This window comes from Canis lupus, chromosome 8, assembly GCF_048164855.1.
Source record: "Canis lupus baileyi chromosome 8, mCanLup2.hap1, whole genome shotgun sequence".
Classification (NCBI taxonomy): domain Eukaryota; kingdom Metazoa; phylum Chordata; class Mammalia; order Carnivora; family Canidae; genus Canis; species Canis lupus.
This window is the reverse complement of record NC_132845.1, coordinates 35406000-35425185: the sequence shown is the minus strand read 5'-3', so window position 1 is coordinate 35425185 and position 19186 is coordinate 35406000. Positions and strand designations below refer to the sequence as shown.

General features: G+C 56.3%; 1 protein-coding gene across 5 annotated transcripts; it reads left to right on the top strand.

Annotated features, from left to right (window-relative positions):
* Window positions 1-5095: 5095 nt before the first annotated feature.
* EPS8L3 (EPS8 signaling adaptor L3) lies at window positions 5096-18142 on the top strand. Of its 5 annotated transcripts, none has more exons than XM_072834894.1 (20): window positions 5096-5226; window positions 5754-5997; window positions 8552-8615; window positions 8759-8823; window positions 10179-10337; window positions 10583-10732; window positions 10854-10909; window positions 11302-11444; window positions 11526-11641; window positions 11869-11989; window positions 12080-12141; window positions 12392-12466; window positions 12803-12951; window positions 15174-15255; window positions 15508-15542; window positions 16152-16251; window positions 16442-16570; window positions 16867-16940; window positions 17409-17541; window positions 17816-18142. In XM_072834894.1, the coding sequence occupies exons 3-20, from the start codon at window positions 8585-8587 to the stop codon at window positions 17825-17827; spliced, it is 1692 nt and encodes a 563-aa protein (XP_072690995.1). In that variant the 5' UTR covers window positions 5096-5226; window positions 5754-5997; window positions 8552-8584; the 3' UTR covers window positions 17828-18142. The 5 variants fall into 5 exon arrangements, with proteins under 5 accessions (XP_072690995.1, XP_072690993.1, XP_072690992.1 ...); XM_072834892.1 differs by having other exon boundaries at window positions 5097-5226; window positions 8557-8615; window positions 16062-16251; XM_072834891.1 differs by having other exon boundaries at window positions 5097-5226; window positions 16062-16251.
* The last annotated feature ends 1044 nt before the right edge of the window (window positions 18143-19186 follow it).

Below are 19186 nucleotides of genomic sequence, written 5' to 3'. Positions count from 1 at the left end.
CCTCCTTGCCTTCCTCTGCCTGTCTGGGGAGTGGGGAGCACGGCGGAGTCTCCCCCAGCAACACCAGCCCCTCCATCTACGCTGGACCTCCTTCTTCCGCAGCTTCCTAAAGCTCCAGGCCTTTGCTGTCTCTGTTCTCTCACCAGTAGCTTCTCCCCAGCAGCAAGTATGCCAGAGTACCTCCCCCCTTAAACACATTTCTTTTTTAAGATTTTATTTAGTCATGAGACACACACGGAGAGGCAATGACACAGGCAGAGGGAGAAGCAGGCTCCTTGCGGGGAGCCCCATGCGGGACTCGATCTGGGTCTCCAGGATCACGCCCTGGGCCGAAGGCAGAGCTCAACCACTGAGCCACCCGGGTTCCCCGCCTCCTGAACACGTTTGAAAAGGTTACCATATGTCATCCCCTGACCCCACCACCCCATTCCCAGCAGAGCCTCTTGGAGGCGCCCACACTAACCCTCTCCAGCCAGCTCCGTCCACCATGGCTCCAGAGAACTGCCCTCCCCTCCCCCCCCCACCATGGCCTCCATGTGGACAAGGACACAGATTCTTCTCTCAGCACTTTTCCCCACCTGTGGGTCACACCTCAGCCAGGTGTCTACTCCTTCCTTCTAGAACCTCTGTCCCCTCCCAGCTCCCCTGAGAGCTCAAGGGCTCCTTAGAAGGCTCCTCTTCACCTTCCAGTCTCCTCATGTTGAGTGCCAGGGCTCAGCCTGAGGCCACTGCCCTTCATTCACAGTGGCCTTCTGTGGCCTCCTCCCCTGAGAACACTGGGCATCTGTGCACAACTGCCAGGTACCGGCCACCCTGCAGCAGCTCTTCCATCGAAGGCCGCGCCGCCAACGGCGCCCCAACACGGCTGAATGGTCTTGCCACCCAGTCTTGAATCAGGGTGCATCAGGGTCATCCCACCGTGCTTCCTACCTTCTCGATGCTTCCAGCAGAAGTCACAAAAGCCCTCCAAACTGTAGCCACCCAGCAGAACTGAATCTCCTCCCTCTGTGGGCTCCTCCTCCCCTGCGCCTTCCCCACCTCACCAAGAGCCACCACAGCCTCTCTGTCCAGCCCCCACCTGGAGTCCCCCCAGGCCCTCTCCTCCTCAACCCATCTCATCCCTAGTGCGCGTGGCCAGCCCCCCACGGCCCCGCGTCCTCCCTGTCACCGCAGAGCTGCCCCCACCGCAGCCTGCTCTCCCGGCCAGGGGAAGGTTGCACCTGAAACACAAATCAGATCACACCAGTCCACTCCAGACCCCCAGTGTCTCCCAATTGCCCTCGAAGTAAAAGCCACACTCCTGGCTGTGGTCCGCTGAGGCTGGTGCTCTGTGACTGCGGCCCATGCCTGCCTGTCCCGCCTCAGGCCACTTGGCAACACCTCTCTCTGCACTCCTTAGACTTCAGTCTCCCGGCTGCCTTTCCAGCTGCCACATCTCCGTCTTGCTGCTCCCTCCCATGGGCACTTCGTCCCACTGGCTCCTTCTGAACCCCTTATCGAAGCTCAAAGCTCCCGTCCTAGTCCTCGGAGATGTCTTCTCTGATAACATGCACCCAAAGTATCCTCCCACACCCATGCCCTCAGTTACACCACCCCTGCTGGTTTCCTTCCTGTCGCTTATCAGTGCTTGAGGTATCTGCTCATTTCTTCTACCTCTGGAATGTAAACTCCAAATGCAGGGATGAGATCTCTCATACACGCCTCTACCTGGCTCATAGAAGCCAACTGCCCGCCCCCCAGCCTCATGTGCCAGGACCAGATGCAGCAGTGGCACAGAGGAGGTCTGTTTCTGTGGCTCCCCGTAGCCCCAGGACCAGGCACCAGCGCCCAGCCAAGGCCATGACTCAGGCCCTGGCTCCTGATCCGAATCATCCATGCAGCCCACCAGCAAGAGCTCTGGCTCGACCCACCCTGGCAGCTGGCTCCATGAGCCTGAGGCGCTCTTAGCTGGCACTCTACCCCTTTCAGCCACAAGCAGGCCTCTGTCCCCAAATACCAGAGTCCTGCCCTACCTCCCTTACTGCCCTCTGTGAAAGTGGACCTCTTTCCTCCAGAGTTCCTCAGCACTGAGTAGGGCCTGGGACCTGCTCTGGAGTTTCTGAGAGGCCCAGGCCAGGGGAGCCTGGAGGGACTCCTTGGCCTCTTCGGCCCTAAACCTGTGCACCTAGGTCTGTCCCTACCCCCCCCCCCAACTCCTCAGCCACTGCTCTCTATGCCCTGAGAATCAGCAAATGGCAGGGCCTTCTGAGGAGGCAGCAGACCAGCAACATCGTCGCCACACCTTTGTCCAAAGCCACTCAGTGATTCCACTCACCACCAGGTGATGAGGACACACATATCCTCTGTCACCTGCCACCACCTCCCTGTTACACACGCACATACGTAGACACACACGGAGTTCATGCTCTGGCCATACACCACTTCTCACCACACCATTTCACCCACTTGTTCAGCAGGATTGCTACTCCCTCCACCTGGCATTCCCTTCCCACTTCACCCCGTGGCCAGACTCCTATTTGATTTTTAAAAGCCCACCCCAGCGTTCCCTCCTTTGGGAAGCCTTCCCTGATGCCCCAAACAGAGTATGGTCCTTTGTGCCTGGGATGCCACAGTCCATATATTTGTTGACAAAGTCCTTCTTTCCTCTAGACTGTGGCAAAAACTACCCTGGGTCCTCAGGAATCCTAGTCTGATGGGGACATGCCCCTCAGTGTGACATGTACAGTGATGGAGGGTCGTGTGTACCAGGGACCTGGGAGCCGAGGACCAGAGTCGCCACCAGTCCTGCGCAGTGGAAAACCTTCCAAAGGAGGCACAGCTTGGGTGTTGGCCTAAAGGCATAAAGGGATGAATGTTCCCAGCTGAGAAAGGCGAGGAGCCAGCTATAAAGGTGTGACTCCTCCAGATTCCCGGGTCACTCCAAGCTGAGTGTAAAGTGCAAGGGGCAGCGAGGTGGGGGATAAGACCGGGCTCAGAGGCAGGAGCCTCAAGTCTATGAAGCTTCTACTCTGTTCAGTAGGAAATGTGGCACCATCTGCATGCTTGGAGAAGAGTGAATACACATCTTTCGCCTGGCCTTGATTTCAGGTTCTACTGTGGACTAATTTATCAAGATAATAATTCAGGGGTGAAATGATGCCCAAAGTGCCCCCAAGCCCCAGTTTAATAAGGAATGTGATATTGAAAGCTTTTTAAGGGATTCTTTCTAAATCTTTTGAAATCTAATTCCCGAGACTTCTGGGTTTCCTAGAGTCCATCAGAATTTACCAATAAATTGTCAAATACCTTCAAAGTTTTAATTAATGTATGCATCTTTTCATGTAGGTGCATGATCAGGAGTTTGGATTGTATCCTGAGAGCATCAGGGAGCCAGTGATGGGTTTTAGACACAGAAGGATGGTCACCTTTCTGGGTGAGGATCATCCCCTATGTGCAGGGAGGAGGGAGGATGAATAAGAATATGTCTGGAACCAGGCATGGTCACAGGTGGCCAGTTTGATGCATCTGAGCTCAGGCCACAGCAGTGAGGTGGGGGGACAGGTGGATCTATCTGTGGAGACTCACAGGGTGGGGGAGGGGCTGGGTGTGGGGGCCAGGAGAAGATGGCCCTGGTCCCTGCTTGGATGCTTGGCTGGGTGTTGGTGGCTCCACTGAGCTGGGGACGTGGGTGGAGAGCCTGGGTTGTTTGGAGGGAGACACCGAAGTCAGGCTGAGTCCCAAGGTGTCTCCTAGCATCTAGCACAGGGCCAGGCCGATGGGAAGCCTTCCTTTTAGAGCCAGGGAGTGCATGAGTGAGTGGATGAGGTCCCAAGCCCACGTAGCCTCACAGTTCAAGGAGATGCCCTTTGAGTCCCAGCTCTCGATGCCCCAGCCAGGATTGCTTCGCTAAAGCACTTACTTTGTGGGATGCCCAGGTGGCTCACGGTTGAGCGCCTGCCTTCGGCCCAGGGTGTGATCCCGGTCCTGGGATTGAGTCCCACATCAGGCTCCCTGCATGGAGCCTGCTTCTCCCTCTGCCTGTGTCTCTGCCTCTGTGTGTGTGTGTGTGTGTGTCTCTCATGAATAAATAAATACAATCTTAAAAAAAGAAAAGAAAAGAAAAAAATAAAGAACTACTTTGGCACCGGGAGCTTTCTCTGTGTAGAATCCTCAGTTACGGCCCCCACATCCCCAGGGGTGTGTGGCCTGGCCTCTCCATCCCTCCTAATGCCCCCTCTTCCCTGGAGTGGCTCCACCCTGGCGGGTGTCCACAATGTCCGGCCCGGAAGAATCCCTGAGTCCAGCCTCCACCCCCCAGGGCACAAAGGGCTCCTGTCTGAGGACAGCCTTGCTGCTCCCAAGGGCACCCCTACAGGGACTGTGGAGTGCAAGAGCCCATCGTGCCAAGGGCTGCTCCGTATCTTTCTGCCCTGAGGTTCACGTGCATCTCTGCAGTGGGCTGTGCCCCCCCGCCCCCCCGCCCACTGTCTGCTGTGCGAGAGCCCACTGTGCTTGCGCTGATGTCAGGGGAGGCCTACGGCCTGTCCTGAGCTGGGTAGGAGCACAGGCTTAGGTGGGCCCCCGGCCTGAGCCAGAGGTGGAATGTGCCCACAGCCTTGATGAAGCTAGGCTGGGACTGGAGGAGGCAAGGTGACAGGCTGTCCTATCGGGAAAGAAGTGAGAAGCAAGAGGCCCCCTGGGAGGCCATGGCTAGAGGCTGGCCCAGCTGGCACCTCATCCCTGGGCCTCTAAAGCTGGCAGCCCTACAGACTCTCGCAGGGGGGCTGGCCGTGGCCAGGATGCAAACCCTGGCCTCCAGACCCTCAAGGGCAGTGGTGGCTGGGCCGGGGGCTGGGAGTCAACCAAGACCTCCCAGGATGGCCCCAGGAAGCCGAGGATGGACGTGCAGACGCAGGCCCCGCTCCCAGACCACGGGCCTCCCCGTGGATCCTAACACCTAGCAGGTCCTGACCTCCGCCCAGGAGATCTGCCACCAAATTGGACTCCCCTCCCCTCCCCTCCCCTCCCCTCCCCTCCCCTCCCCTCCTCTCCTCTCCTCTCCCCTGCTGCCTTGTTCCCTTTGATCTGTTTCCATGACCCCCTTGGACTTCAAGCTCCCAGAGGGCAGGCTGCCCAGCCCAGCCTGGGTGCCAAAGAAGTTTTTTAAGTAAAAGGAAGCAGAGGGACTGGGACATGAACAGGGACAAAGGCAACCTCCAGTCTCTCATCTTTCTCGAAGCCCGCCAGGTATGGAGCAGAGGTCCGAGGGCATAGGGCAGTGGGGAAGGAAAGTGAGTGGGGCACAAGAACTGGGGCTGACAGGTCCCCTGCGGGGTGGGAGGAGACAAGAAAGGACAGAATGGTGTGGCCCTGCCAGGAAGAGTCTCCACCCTCTGTAATGCCCGTGGTGGTCCCAGCCCCTGGTCCCCATCTGCTTTTCCGAGATCCAGGTCCTGCTCACAGGCACCACTGGGCACACGTAATCATGCATCCACACGTGCCGCACTACACCCGCTCGGGCACACGTGCCAGTCCATGGCCTCCCCAAAGCCTGGGGTCCACCTCTAGCCACCTGTCCCCGGACCACAGAAGCCAGACCTCCCTGGGCCAAGACAGTCCTCTCCTTTCGGCCCCAGCCTAGTGCCTGATGTGGACCTGGGGCCTCAGAGGGGGCACCAGGCGGCAGAGGGAGGAGAGGCCACGCCCTAAGCTGGAGGAAGGCAGAGGAGGAGGCTGCGCAGCAGGGTCCCTGGCTAAGCCTGGCGCTGCCACAGGTCCAGCTTCCTTGCTGAGCGGGTGGTGGCCTCCGAAGCCTCCACGCCCACCGGAGTCCAAAGAGCACAGGTGTGGCTGCCTCGTGGCCTCATCATCATAAGGCCCGCCTGCTCCCCAGGGCCCACGGCTCAAGGGCCCCTGTTCACAGCCGCTAACAGAGAAGCGCTGCCTTCCCACCCCCAGCACCAGACCACCAGCTCAAGCACCGGCCCCCTCAGGGGGACAAGCGCCTCTGGAACACAGGTAAGGGCCTGGCCCACAGGAAAATCGGGGCTCCGCCAGCTGCAGGTGATCCCAGGCCCAGGTCTCCAGCTCATTCCCTGCCGGGAAGAGCATGCCCCAGCAAGGCTTGGCACTTGGCTGCAGCTAGCTGGCTAGGAAGCAGGGGAGGGGGAGCCAGGGCTCCAGAAGAAACTCTGGGCTCCTTCTCCCAGTGTCTGCGATGCAGACACCCCTTCCCTGCTCCAAGCCCCTAAGTTAGGAGGATACATCTGGGAAACCAGCCTGCCACAGCTCTACTCCCCCAAGGGCAAGGCAGGCCAAAGCCAGCCGCCTCCCCTCTCCTGCTGTTTGGGATCTTGACAGTTCCCTGGACGTACCCACAGGAATCATGCTGGCATGGGGGAGGGCAGTAGGGCCAACCAAGGCAGAGTTCATTTTCTCTTCTTTCTCTTCCGGATCTAGAAGCAGGAAGTGTTGCAGCCTTGGGGGGTAGAGTAGGGAGGAGCAGGCTTCCAGCATCCTCCTCCCCTTGGAGGGGACAGAGCCAAATTCCCCTTAATTCAAGCTCCCAAACAAGGAAAATAGAGCCAACCATCTCCTCCACAATCCCTCAGTTGTTTCCTAGCAACTGATCTCCTCATCACTGACTCATCTTATCAGACCCACTGTTATTTTCATAACAGTCCTAATAAATGGGTGTGGGCTGCCTTCTTACACTTTGCCCGGGCTATTTCAGGGTTTCTGTATGACGCAGGCACATCATGGGGATGCATGGCACCCACAAACTTGACACCCTATTCATGAAGCATACACACGTCATTCAAATGACACTTACCCCCTGACTCACATGTTCAAGTCACTCCCACCCCACCCTGCACCTGTACACGCACTGCACTTACCTCCATTCCATTTCAACATGTGTGTGCATTCTGGACACACACATACACACACACACACACCCTGTGCCGGGAAGGCACTGGGGAGACAGTGGTAGCAAGACAAGTCTGTCCTTAGCATGTTGCAGCCCCGTAACAGAGACACATATACACAATTAAAGCATGGGGTTTGCAGCCAGACTGGGCTAGGCTCATTTTCCAGGAAATCCTCTCCGGTGACCTCAGGCTTGTTACCCTCTTTGAGCCTCAGAGGCCCCATCTGGTTAATGGAGCAATAACAGCACCCACTGGGTGAGGTTGTTTTGAGGATTAAATGAGCTGATGAGGGTGAAGTCCATAGAACAGTGTTCAACGTGTAGAGCCAAAGAAGTACGAGCAATGGTAGTGAAAATTAAATAGGATGTTTGTAAGGGGCACAGCCCCAGGCTCACACGCTAACCAGAGGGGCTATCTTTGTTAGAGATAAAACTACAAGGCTGGGTGTAGCATCAGGAAGGCACTCTGGGCAGGGGAGAGTGTGGTGGTCAAGGGGGGGCTTCACTGAAGAGGTGATCCTTGAGCTGGATTTAAAGAGCTGGGTAAGGGGCACCTGGGTGGCTCAGTGATTGAGCATCTACCTTTGACTCAGGTCATGATCCCAGGGTCCCGGGATCAAGTCCTACATCAGGCTCCCCTCAGGGAGCCTGCTTCTCCCTCTGCCTATGTCTCTGCCTTTCTCTGTGTCTCTCATAAATAAATAAATAAAATCTTTTAAAAATAATAAAACTTTAAAAAAGGCTGGGCAAGGGGGACCTGGGTGGCTCAGTCAGTTAGGTGTTTGCCTTCAGCTCAGGTCATAATTCCAGAGCCCTGGGATCGAGCCCCACATCAGGCTCCCTGCACAGTGGGAAGCCTGCTTCTCCTTCTTCCTCTGCTTGCCACTCCCCCTGCTTGTGTGCTCTCATTCTCTCTCTCTCTCTCTCTCTCTCTCTTTTTCTCAAATAAATAAATAGAACCTTTAAAAAAATAAAATAAAGGGCTGGGTAGAAAAGGGCTCTGAACAGAGGGTTCAGTGTATGGACAGATGAAGAGACAGGAGTCTTGATAAGACATTCAGGGAAGTGTAGATCATTGACAAACCCTATAGAGCCACATCATAAACATGCATTAACACGTGCATGCAAACAGATACACACACACAACACACACCCCTCCTGGGTAGGTCTGCAGCTTAAGAGGCAACATGGACCTCCTCCCAATTTGCAGAACTGAAACAGGCTTGGACAAAAGGTTTGCTTTGGCAAGAAAGGCTGTTGTACCTGACACTTTTCCTCCAGAAGCGAGGCATCTTCACATCCAGGCCCAAGACAGGATGTTTCCAGGTGCCTGTCCACAGAACTTTCCTAAGTCCACAGGAATGGGCTTTACTGAACAAATAATAATAAAATAAAGGAGGCCAGGAGCCTGCCTTGAGGCCTCCCAGGCCCAGCCAAAATGGGGCTCCTCAGAGGAAGGCAAGGCTGAATATGGTTCCAGAAAGGCCCCTGGAGCCAGGTTTGGGTTTGGTCCTGGAGGCCCCAAGTCAGAGTCTGGCCCAAGCCTCCGGCCTGGGTGAGTGATGAGCTGCAAGAGCAGTTCTCCTGCCAGGGTCTGTCCTGGTATTTTTCTCCCCAGCCCTGATGGCTGTCTCTTTGGTTCAGTGTAGATTCTCAGAGTCATCTAACAGTGCCAACATGTCCCGGCCCAGCAGCAGAGCCATTTACCGTAAGCTCCCCTTCTGGTCCCCTCTCCCCTTCCCTTCCTGAACCCCTTGCCAACGGGCATCTCCCTCCCCTCGCTGACCACCCCCTGTAATTGTGTCTCCCCGGCCTGTTCTGTCTCCATCCCCTTGCTCCGCACCCCTACAGTGCAGCGGAAGGAGTACTTGCAGAACATCTCCTCCGAGCCCACCTGTCTGCAGCACAGGGTGGAGGTGAGTGGGTCCAGCATGGCAGGAGGAAGGAACGTGTGAGGATAACCTTCCCTGCAAGCACTTGAACAGACCACTGTCTCAGAGGTGTCTGGGCTTGAGTTCCCAGGGCAGGCACGGGGCCGCTTGGGGGCTGGAATGAAGGCTCTGGCCCTGCCTGGGCAGACAACACCGCGAGCTCTGGTTGCCCAAAGGGCTGCTGACACCCCAGGGGAAGCACAGGCCGGAAGGGTGTTGTGGGGAAGAGCAGACACCTGATCAGGCTGGCACATCCAGGGTAGACACCAGCCCTGGGCAGCAGCCGATCCAGGCTCTCAGGGAGAAGAAGCAGAGGAGGACACAGGGCCAGTGGTCTGGAGGCTCACGGGGCAGCGGAGGCCAGGTTCCTCCAGCCAGCCGGCTTGGGGCCAGGAGTCCTGGGCCTCGCGGTAGAGGTGGGCGTGGGAGCCGGCTCCGTTTAGGCCTGGCAGGTGAAGTCAGGAGGAGATGTGTCCAGGATGCCAGGCATTTGCTCATGAGATCAGGGGCCCCTGAATATGTAAGCAGCGTGAACTCCCAGAGAGGCACTGAGGGCTGGGCTGAGAGCAGGGCAGGGGATCAAGGAGCAGGAGACAATGGGAGCCCCCCAACAAGGGCCTGGAGGGGGGGCAAGGGGGACTGTGGTGTGTGGGGGTGGAGTTTGGATGGGAAGAGGGAAGGGTCTTCTCAAGGAAGGAGAATAACAGCAAAAACCTGCCAGGGCGATGGGACTAGCAGCGGGCAAGGCTCTGAGCAAGACCGAGATGACCGTGGACCTCATCGGGCAAGAATCAGGGGCAGGGGGTTCTGGATCTTCCTGGGAGACTGGGAAGGGACAGACTAGCAGAAGTGGGAAAAGCATTCAGGGTATAGGGAACAGCATGAGCAAAGGCAAGGAGGCAGGAGTGCTGAGTCAGAGAAGAGAAGGACCAGGCTGGGGTGGTAGATTCCCAAAGGGGGCAAAGGCAGCCAGGGACAGAATTGGAGGGTCCTATATCCCGCCCAGAGGAGTTCAGACCATTTGTTGGGTTATTAGAACCCACATCTACCACCATCCAGCCCTGTCTAGTGACCTGGACTGTTAAGGGCCATGACATCCTTCCTCCAGGGTTCTAAACCCTCTAGTGCAGCTCATCAGACTCTGCCTCCAGGGCTCTATCCCAGCCCAACTGCTTCCAGCCCTCCCACTGGCCCAGAAAGGCTGCTGTGTGGGGATGGCCTGGGACCTCCTGAGCAACAAGGCTAAGAACGTGCCTTCCCCCTCTGCTGCTTTTCCCCCCACCCCTACCCCATCCCGCCACCACCTGTGGGCCCCTGATCCAAACCTCCTTTCCCCTCAGCACCTAATGACATGTAAGCTAGGATCTCAGAAGATCCAAGAACCCAAGGATGCGCTGAAGAAGCTGCAGGAGATGGATGCTCAGGGCCGGGTGTGGAGTCAGGACCTGTTCCTGCAGGTCAGAGACGGCTGGTTCCAACTGCTGGACATCGAGACGAAGGTCAGCCCCCCCTGAACTTGGCAATGGATAACAGCTAACGTGGGGTGTAGAAAAGCAAGCACCTGGCATGGGCTTCACCCTCCCTGCCCCAAAGAACAGCCTGTCCCAGTATACAATATACATTCAGGCCTAGGAAGAGAGGGGAGACAGAGGCACTGGGTCAGAGAAGGTGACACCCCTGCCCGAGGCCATGAGGAGCCACCATGACTCTCAGGGACCTCACCGCCAAACTCTGTGTGGCGCAGGAGGAGCTGGACTCTTACCGCCTGGACAGCATCCAGGCCATGGACGTGGTGCTCAGCATCGGCTCCTACAACGCTATCCTGTCCATCACGGTGCAGGAGTCCAGCCTGCCAGCCACCAGCACTCTGCTCTTCCACTGCCAGGAAGTGAGGGTGAGTGACTAGGGGTAGGGCTGGGAGCGAGAGAGGGTCCAACGCCCATCACTTCCCCCTAACATCCCTCACCCCCCAACATAAACACACACACAGCCTGCCTGACTCCTGCTTCCTCCAGGCAGAGCAGCTAAGGAACAGCCTGAAGAAGGCCCTGGAGGAGGAGCAACAGCAAAGGTAGGCAGTCTCTGCCCCAGCCCACCTGCAGGACCTCTGACCTGGGGCCTGGGTGGGCAAGGCCCTGGCCCCACTTCTGGGGGAGCCCAGAAGCATGTGACCCAACCAACCTGGGCCTGGAACTGGGGAGGGACCAGCCTGGGGCTAGGGTGCAGATGAGCGTGGGGGAGGAGCGGGGGCCAGGCCCAGGGAACACTGGAGACTGTCCCTGGAAACTAATATCGGACTGAGAGGGCCTACAGGGCAGGCACATGCGGTGGGGTGGAGTCCAGATGGAGACCAGGGAGCAGGGCAGGTGGATCTTCTAGAGAGGGATGGTAATACCCTTTGATCTGGGGCAGAGCCTCTGTCCCAAGAACCCTGTCAAAGCTGTGTCCCCATCATGTGCTCAGCAGACCCCACTCTAGAGCCCGTCACCCCAGCCAAGACAGATGGAGGGGGCCTTCTCCAGAGAGGTCATTCTCTAAGGAGCAAGTACCCCCACCAGAGCAGGGGCTCCCTCCAGAGCAGTCCTACTGGATGACCCCAGAGCACAGTAAGTTTGGGGCACGAGGGCAGGTGGAAAGGAAGGTTTGAATCAAAGATCAGAAAGGCTCATGGTCCCCCTACATTGTAGGTACACCGCCATCCCCAAGGCCCCTGCTATGCAACTCCAGTACCCAAGAATCAAGCACCCTCACTTTGCCTCCTCCAAGGCGGACCCCATCTCCCGAGAGCCCAGAGAGGGATGAGGTAACTGTAGATCATCCTAAGCTGGCTGAAGCTTTCCAGCCCAAGGGAAGACCGGGTCCCAGGATGGCCAAGGCAGGCCCGGGACTGAGGAGGGACAGGGAGGCTTGGTCAGACCCTGGGCTGGGCCTGAGGCTCTGGCTGGAGGTAGGGAAGGGTCGGGGGCAGGGTTGGGAGTTCCAGGGTGGACCCAACTGCCCACTCAAGGGCACGGGTTGTTTGGGGTCCAGGAGATACTAAGCCACATCCTTAGGGATATCGAGCTGTTTGTGGGCAAGCTGAAGGAGGCCCAGGCAAAGAGCAGTCATAAGAAGAAGAAACTAGGGAAGAAAAAAGGCAAGGATCAGTGGGGTGAGTGCTGAGGGCTGGGGGGGAGGGGGAGGATGTGGGGGTGTGGTCTTGGGATGATGAACAACCCCCCACTGTCCCCCTCCCCTATAGGAATGACACAGGCACAGTACATTGATTGCTTCCAGAAGATCAAGTACAGCTTCAACCTCCTAGTATGTGACTCCTCACCAGTTCACAGTCTTCCCCTCACCCCTCCCCAGCCACCGCTTCCTCTCTGGTCTCCTAGAACCCCAAGTCCTTTTCTTCTCCAGCTTCTCCCCCTGGAACCTCCCCTCCTCCACTTAGCACTTTTGGAGATCTCCAGGCTCCCAGCCAAGGCCCTGAACAATTATAGGGTCCTGGGGTCCTGGTGAAGGTGGGGAAGAATGATGGGTAGTAGCACATAATGCCCTGTGTCCCCAGGGCAAGCTGGCCATCTGGCTGCAGGAGAAGAACGCTCCCGAATTTGTGCACATCCTCTTCCAACTTCTAGACTCTGTGAGTTTGGGGTCGAGAGGGTGATAAAGAGGGACAGGCTGGAGTGAAGATGGAGCAGAGGCCAGGGTGGAAGGCAGGGGACAGGGAAGGTTGTGGGGTCTGCCCCTTGCTCATCACAATACAGCCTCCTCATTGACCCCAAGACACCATCCTTGCTGTCTACAGCACCTCTCAACAGACTAGAGGGGCTGGGGTTGGTCCGAGGACCCCAGGGATCTGAGGGAGACAGGAATGTGGCATTACAAGAGTTGGAAGCTCAGAATTCCGGGCCCCTTCCCACTCCTGTTTGGCCCTGGGAGACCTAGGTTGCCTGACGCCTTGCATTCCCTCCCCTAGATCCTGGCCCAGTGCCCTGAGCCTGGTCTAGCAGCCCGAGTGATTTCACCCCTCCTCACCCCCAAAGCCATCGACCTGCTGCAGTCCTGTCTCAGCCCGGCTGAGAGCAACTTCTGGAAGAGACTGGGTGCGGCCTGGACCACCAGCCGGTGAGTGAGGACAAGGCCTGAACTGCCCTGGGTCAGGACATTAGAGATGGTAGGCTCTGTTGTTGTCACAGACCAGAAATATCTCAAAACAAATTTCGGGGGGACCTCTCCGTGGAGTTCCCAACTTTTTATTAGACTAAGTACAAACAATTAAAAAACATTTTTTTAATTAAAAACCCCACCAGTCACCATCACTCACCACTGAAGGAAAAAAAGGACAGCTCTTTCCAAGAAAGTAGAGTTGGCTGCCTGCTATGAGAAATGTTCACATTTTGGTCAAGGACAAAGTGAAAACATTGTCTCACTCCAGCCAGAATTTAAGAATTACTGACATAAGAGATGCCGATGTAACATCAGTAAGACTTGGCAACCGGTCAAGGGGTTGAGGGAGAAAGAGATATTCCACGCAGTGTGATGGTGAGATAGGCCACAGCTGAGCTGGCTGATGGGAGCTGTGGGGAGCAAGTGAGGTGGGGTGGGGGGTGTGGACCAGTGGGGGTCGGCTGAGCTGAGGCGTCAGTGAGACGGTCCCCAGGTACAGGGGGACCCAGAACTCGGGAGAGAGTTCTGGCCTGCGGGTCTGAGAGAAGTGGGCACAGAAGTGGAGCACTCCAGAGGGAGCCCCAAGGACCCGCTTAACCAGCGAGGCCCCCTTGAGCCCACGGGATAGGAAGGGACACTTTCACGTGTAGGTAGCAAAGGGAGCAGAGGGTCAAGGAGGCAAAGAGGAATTCCAGAGAGTTCAAAGGAGCAACCAAAAAGCAAAGGCATGAAAACCAAGAGAGAAGAGGGTTTTAGGAAGAGAGAGAGGAGTCAACCAGGAAACAAGCCAGTTGGGCTAGCGAGTCCCTTGCCTACCGGGGTGCTCTTCTCAGTACAGACTCATTAAAATAATTTTTGTCCAATCCACCTGAAGATGTGGATTATGGTTCAATGTAATCTATTTATTTTGTTGTGGTAAAACATGCATAAGATAAAATTTGCCATTTTAAAGAGTAGAATTCCACAGCGTTAGGTACGTTCTCAGCGTTGTGCAACCGTCTCTACTGTTCATCTTCAGAACCTTTTTCATCGTGCCAAACAGAAACTCTGTACCCATGAAACAATGAACTAAACAGAACTCTGTACCCATTCCTCCCTCTCCCCAGCCCCTGATAATTTCTCTTCTCTTTTCTGTCCTAGTTTATTATTATTATTATTAAAGATTTTTTTTTATTTATTCATGAGAGACAGAGAGAGGCAGAGACACAGGCAGAGGGAGAAGCAGGCTCCCCACGGGGCCTGATGTGGGACTCGATCCCAGGACCCTGGGAGTACGCCCTGAGCCAAAGGCAGATGCCCAACCACTGAGCCCCCCAGGTGCCCCCTTGAGCATATTTTTAAGGTAAAGAAAGGGAACCAATTAAAAAGGTTCAGAAACGGAATGATTTCTTCGTTCCTGTTGAATAGATATTTATTAGCTGCTTCCAATATCCCACCCACTGCACTCAGGCTGCTGCTCTCAAGGGGCTCCCTAGAGTTAGAAATACAGACTCATGGGAAGCATGTGGGATACAGTGGGGGAGGAAAGTAATTGGGGTGATCCAAGAGGAAGGAAATGCCCCAGTGAAGAAAGAAAGGAACTTGCTCAAGGTGAGCAGGGGTTCCCTGGGACAGGCAAGCGGAGAAGATTCCCAGCAGAACAAGCCTGGACGCCACAAACAGCACTGCCCCTCCTGCAATAGGGGTGCAGCGGGCGATAGGGCGGGAGGCTGGGGAGCCAGGAGCAGCCCCCACTCCGGAGTCAACCACAACAGCTGCTGTGACCTCAAGCCGAGTTCCACCCATTAGTTAACTCAAAAGAAAGAGAGCTGCTGCCAAGAAGTGAAAATCAGGTCAGAAAAGCCCAGCCTGAGCCCCGGGAGGGTCTTCCAGCACTGACACTCTGTGCTTCCATCCTTTCGATCCAAACTCCCAGGGAGTGCAATAAAGTGTCCAACGTGTTCTTAGGGAGTGGATGCATCTTCACCTCACGCGCAGAGGTGAGGCTGGGCTCTAGAGACCCACGTGGACACATGCATTCTGCTTAACTGGGTGCCCCAGTAAGGGTGTCTGGGGCCTTTCATCTTTGCTCACGGGCCATGTCCTCCCTTGTAAGACGTCGAGGCCAGGGCCTGCCATCTCCTCCCTCTCCACATCCGACAGCCTGGCACCAAGTAGACTCAGCTTTGTTCTCTCCCCAGGGCCAACTGGACAGGCAGTGAGCCCCCACCGTACCAACCCACATTCTATGATGGTTGGCAGCTTCCAGAACCCTCCAACCAGGTAAGGGATGCTTAGCAAAGAGCCCTGCTCAAAGCCCTGGGCTCTGGCTATTTTCTGCCCTCCCCATCCACCATGGTCACATGACAGCTCTAAGTGGTAGGTGGGTTCAGGTAGGTCCCAGATCTGCGAGCTGGGCAGGCAGGGAGGGCGTGTGAGGCAGGCATGTGTGAGTGGGGCTGTGGTCTGATACGCCAGCTCCCATACCAGGCTGGCTGACTCCCTGCTCTTGCTCTCTCTGCTCTTTCCCCCCAGGCACCCTCGGGATACCAGAGCTCTACCTCTCTACGGTATGCCCTGGGCTTAGTCAGGACTCTATGATGGCGGGGGGGGGGGGGGGGGAGACTGACCCTATGGATCTGTGGATTCTACAACTCAGAGACCCTCTGAGCTCACTTTTGGCCAGTCACATGCCTGTACAGCACCTCCTCACCCCTACCTTGAATCGAAAAGTGGTTTTTTACCTTCCCAGTCTCCCATCCTGCTTCCTGTGATATGACCTACCATGCCTCTGATTTCCCAGAGCTCAGGTATAAAGCACTCAGAGGAGAGCTCAGACAGAGAAGAGTCCATTGCTAGCAGAGTCTTCAGAAATCAGTGACATTTCAGCCCCCTCCTGCCTACAGAAACCCCCACCCCAAGCCCTGCCTTACACTGACCTGCCATTAAATCCCAGTGGCAGCCGAAGGGTCACCACCAGATTCCAGGCAGGAGATCTCTGGGTCTCTGGGGCTGGGACAGGGACTCAGTCTCTGAGACTCCATTCTCCAGCCCTCCTGACTCTGTGTATGGTCGGGGTGGGGGGGAAGCCCTGGATTAGGGAGCACCTCCTACCTTGCCCAAGAGGAGACACACAACCATGGCCCTCAACCTGGGGACCCCAACCACGTGCCCTCCAGCTCCAGACCCATGAAGCCAGCCCTGAAAATGCAAGTCCTATACGAGTTTGAAGCCAGGAACCCACAGGAACTGACTGTAGCCCAGGGAGAGGTGCTGGAGGTGAGACTCGGGCTTGAGCCTAGAAAAAGAGGTGGTGGTGGGTGGGAGCTGTAGGCAGCCTGGCATTGGTGGTCTGGGTGTGGGGCTGCCTAGAGAGAAGGAGGGTGGGGAAGGGCAGGAAGGAAGAAAGCCGTGTTGGGGATTGGGCGTGGATAGAGGCTCCGGTGACTGAAGTAGGGACTCTTGGCAGGTCCTGGACCAGAGCAAGCGGTGGTGGCTGGTGAAGAATGAGAAGGGACAGAGTGGCTACATTCCCAGCAACATCCTAGAGCCCCTACAGTCAAGGGCCCCGGGGGACCAGAGCCAGTCGCCTTCTTGGGTACTATCCATCCTAGACCGTCCAGAAGCTACAGGCCGAGGGTGGGAGCAGGAGGGATTCAATGACAAGTGGAGGAGATAGTCTTGGTTCTATTTAATCGGCATCATCACAGGCTCCCTGTGTGCCAAGTTTATCCTGGGGCCTGAGCAGAGAACAAGGCCTTGTCTCCACCAGACAAGCAAACCGCAGAGTGAGATAAGTGATTTGATGGGAGTCCAGAGAAAGGGCCCAGATGTTGGGGACCGTGGGTAGAAATGAGATGAGACGGCCTCTTACCCGGGCTCCCCTGGTTCCAGGCTCCAGTGCTTCGACCTAGCTCGACGCCTGAGGAGGTGGCGGCCTGGCTACAGGCACAGAACTTCTCCACCACGTGAGTGTCCCGCCCTGCTGTGCTGGGAGCACTTGGGAGGGAGTCAGGTTACAGCCAAGGCAGCCCGGAGCCCCAGAACACCCAGAACATGCACCGCACAGAAGAGACCCGCAGGTGCCACCCTCTGCTGAGTTAGAGAGAGCGTGCTAGAGCACTGAATGGGGAGCCTCTGCCTCGGGGGGACAGTAGGATTCCAGGAAGCCCGAAAGAACTTCAGGTGCCAACCATCCCTTCCTGCCGCAAAATTCTCTTCCAGGGCATTCCTCTATTCAAACCCAAGAGTTCTGAAGTCGGTTTAAGCCAACATGCGTATCTTACTCCGTCACCTCCAGATACACTTTTCCCCAAATTCTGTAACCCCAGCGCCCAAGCCCAACAGCCCCTCATACTCCAAAATGTACCACGCCTCCAACACACAGGCCCCCGCCCTCCACTCCACCTGCCGACACCTCCTGTTTTTGTTCCCAGCACCGTGAAGAGCCTCAGGTTCCTCACAGGGAGCCAGCTGCTTCGCATGAGACCCGGGGAGCTCCAGATGCTGTGTCCACAGGAGGCCCCACGGGTCCTGGCGCAGTTAGAAAATGTCAGAAGGACGTTGGGGGTGAGGACACCCTGTGGCCCTGACCCTCACAGGGAGTGTGGGATGCTCCCTGGGTAGGAGGGAGAGTGCCAGGTGGACAAGCCCGCAGGCCCAGCCCTGGGCTAGGAGCGAGTGTGGCGGGTGCTGGGCACAGGACAGTCCCCTCAGAGGCCCGACTTCCCACGCGCAGCCAGGGTGCTCAAGCCTGCCATGAGGCTCCAAGCTGAGTGTTGACGTGAGCCCTGGGGATCCCTGGCCTGCCACCTTCCTCACCTCGATCCTTTTCTTTCCTCAGATGAGCCTTTAGGCACCAACCCAGACACCTCTGAGACCAAGACCCTCTCGCAAGCAGGATGGCAGATCTGATACTTTTTGGCATCCTGAGAAATCCACACTCACGTCCCCAGTTTGCAGTGAACCCCACGCCCCAGCTCACACAGCAAAGAGGATGAGCAAGCCCGGAGGCTGAGACAAACGGTGCCCCTTCTCGCTGTGTTGAGAGCCCTCCCCAGTGACCACCTATTTATTGTGTGTCTTTCCTAAGACTGGAGCACTTTGTGCTTGATTTGTCAGGACTCTCATTCAGCCCCCCTCCTCCCCAGTAAAAGCATCTGCGAGCTTAGCATGTGCCTCCCAGTGGCTTCTTCTGGGCCTGATGGGAGCCAAAGGCAGGGAGGCTGGAAGCAGTGGGATGCTGGCCGTGAAACAGTGGTAGCCCCACACCCACCACTGGGCCAGACTGTTTGAAGGTGAGTGGGAATTCCCGCCGCAAACCTGGAGCTGAGAGAATTTGAGAATAATGGCCCAAGCTCTCCTTAGTCTCTTTATAAACAAATTCTAAAATAAGGTGATGCCCACCACCTTCTACCTTCTGTGCACACTTCTCCCAGTATGTCCCAAGGCACCCAGGGCAGCTGAGGGTACAGCTCCTCAGAGAAGGAAAGAGTACTCAGGCTGACAGTAGTTGGTGTGGATCACACTGGCTGATGAGCCAGAGAAGCACTAGCAAGTGTGTCAGCTGCTCTAGGCTCTACTTGGCAACTTCCTATTTTATTTTAGTTTTCTAAAGATTTTATTTATTTATTGGACAGAGTCAAAGAGCACAAGCAGGGAGAGAAGCAGGCTGAGGGAGGGGGAGAGGCAGGCTCCCCACAGCCAGGGAGCTGGATGCCGGATCAGGAACCTGATGTGGGGCTGGATCCAAGGACCTGGGATCAGGACCTGAGCCAAAGGCAGACGTTTAACCATTTAACCGGTTAACTGACTGAGCACCACCCCCCCACCCCGCATCCCCGGGCCCCTGCAACTTTCACTTTCAATGCAACTGTTGTCCCCTCCTGTTGGGGGAGCCAACCATGAGCTCCCTCCTCAGCTTGTCTTTTAGTGGCAGAGCATAAGGAACATTGGACTAAAAGTTGACAGTCCACCAACTGGCTGTTGGAACCATAGCAAGTCACTTCACAGTCTGAATCCCTATTTTCTCAAAGGTGAAATGAGAAGTTTGGACTGTTTGTGGCTTCTAATATTTAGTATCCACAGCCTTTTCAAGTTTCATAAGCTGCCCTAGACTCTCCTCCCTACAGAACAGAGGTTATACTTTTATTGATTTTGTCTCCGAGAAGTGTTGTGCCTATGGATCAATGGCCCTGGAGGGTTCTTAAGATGT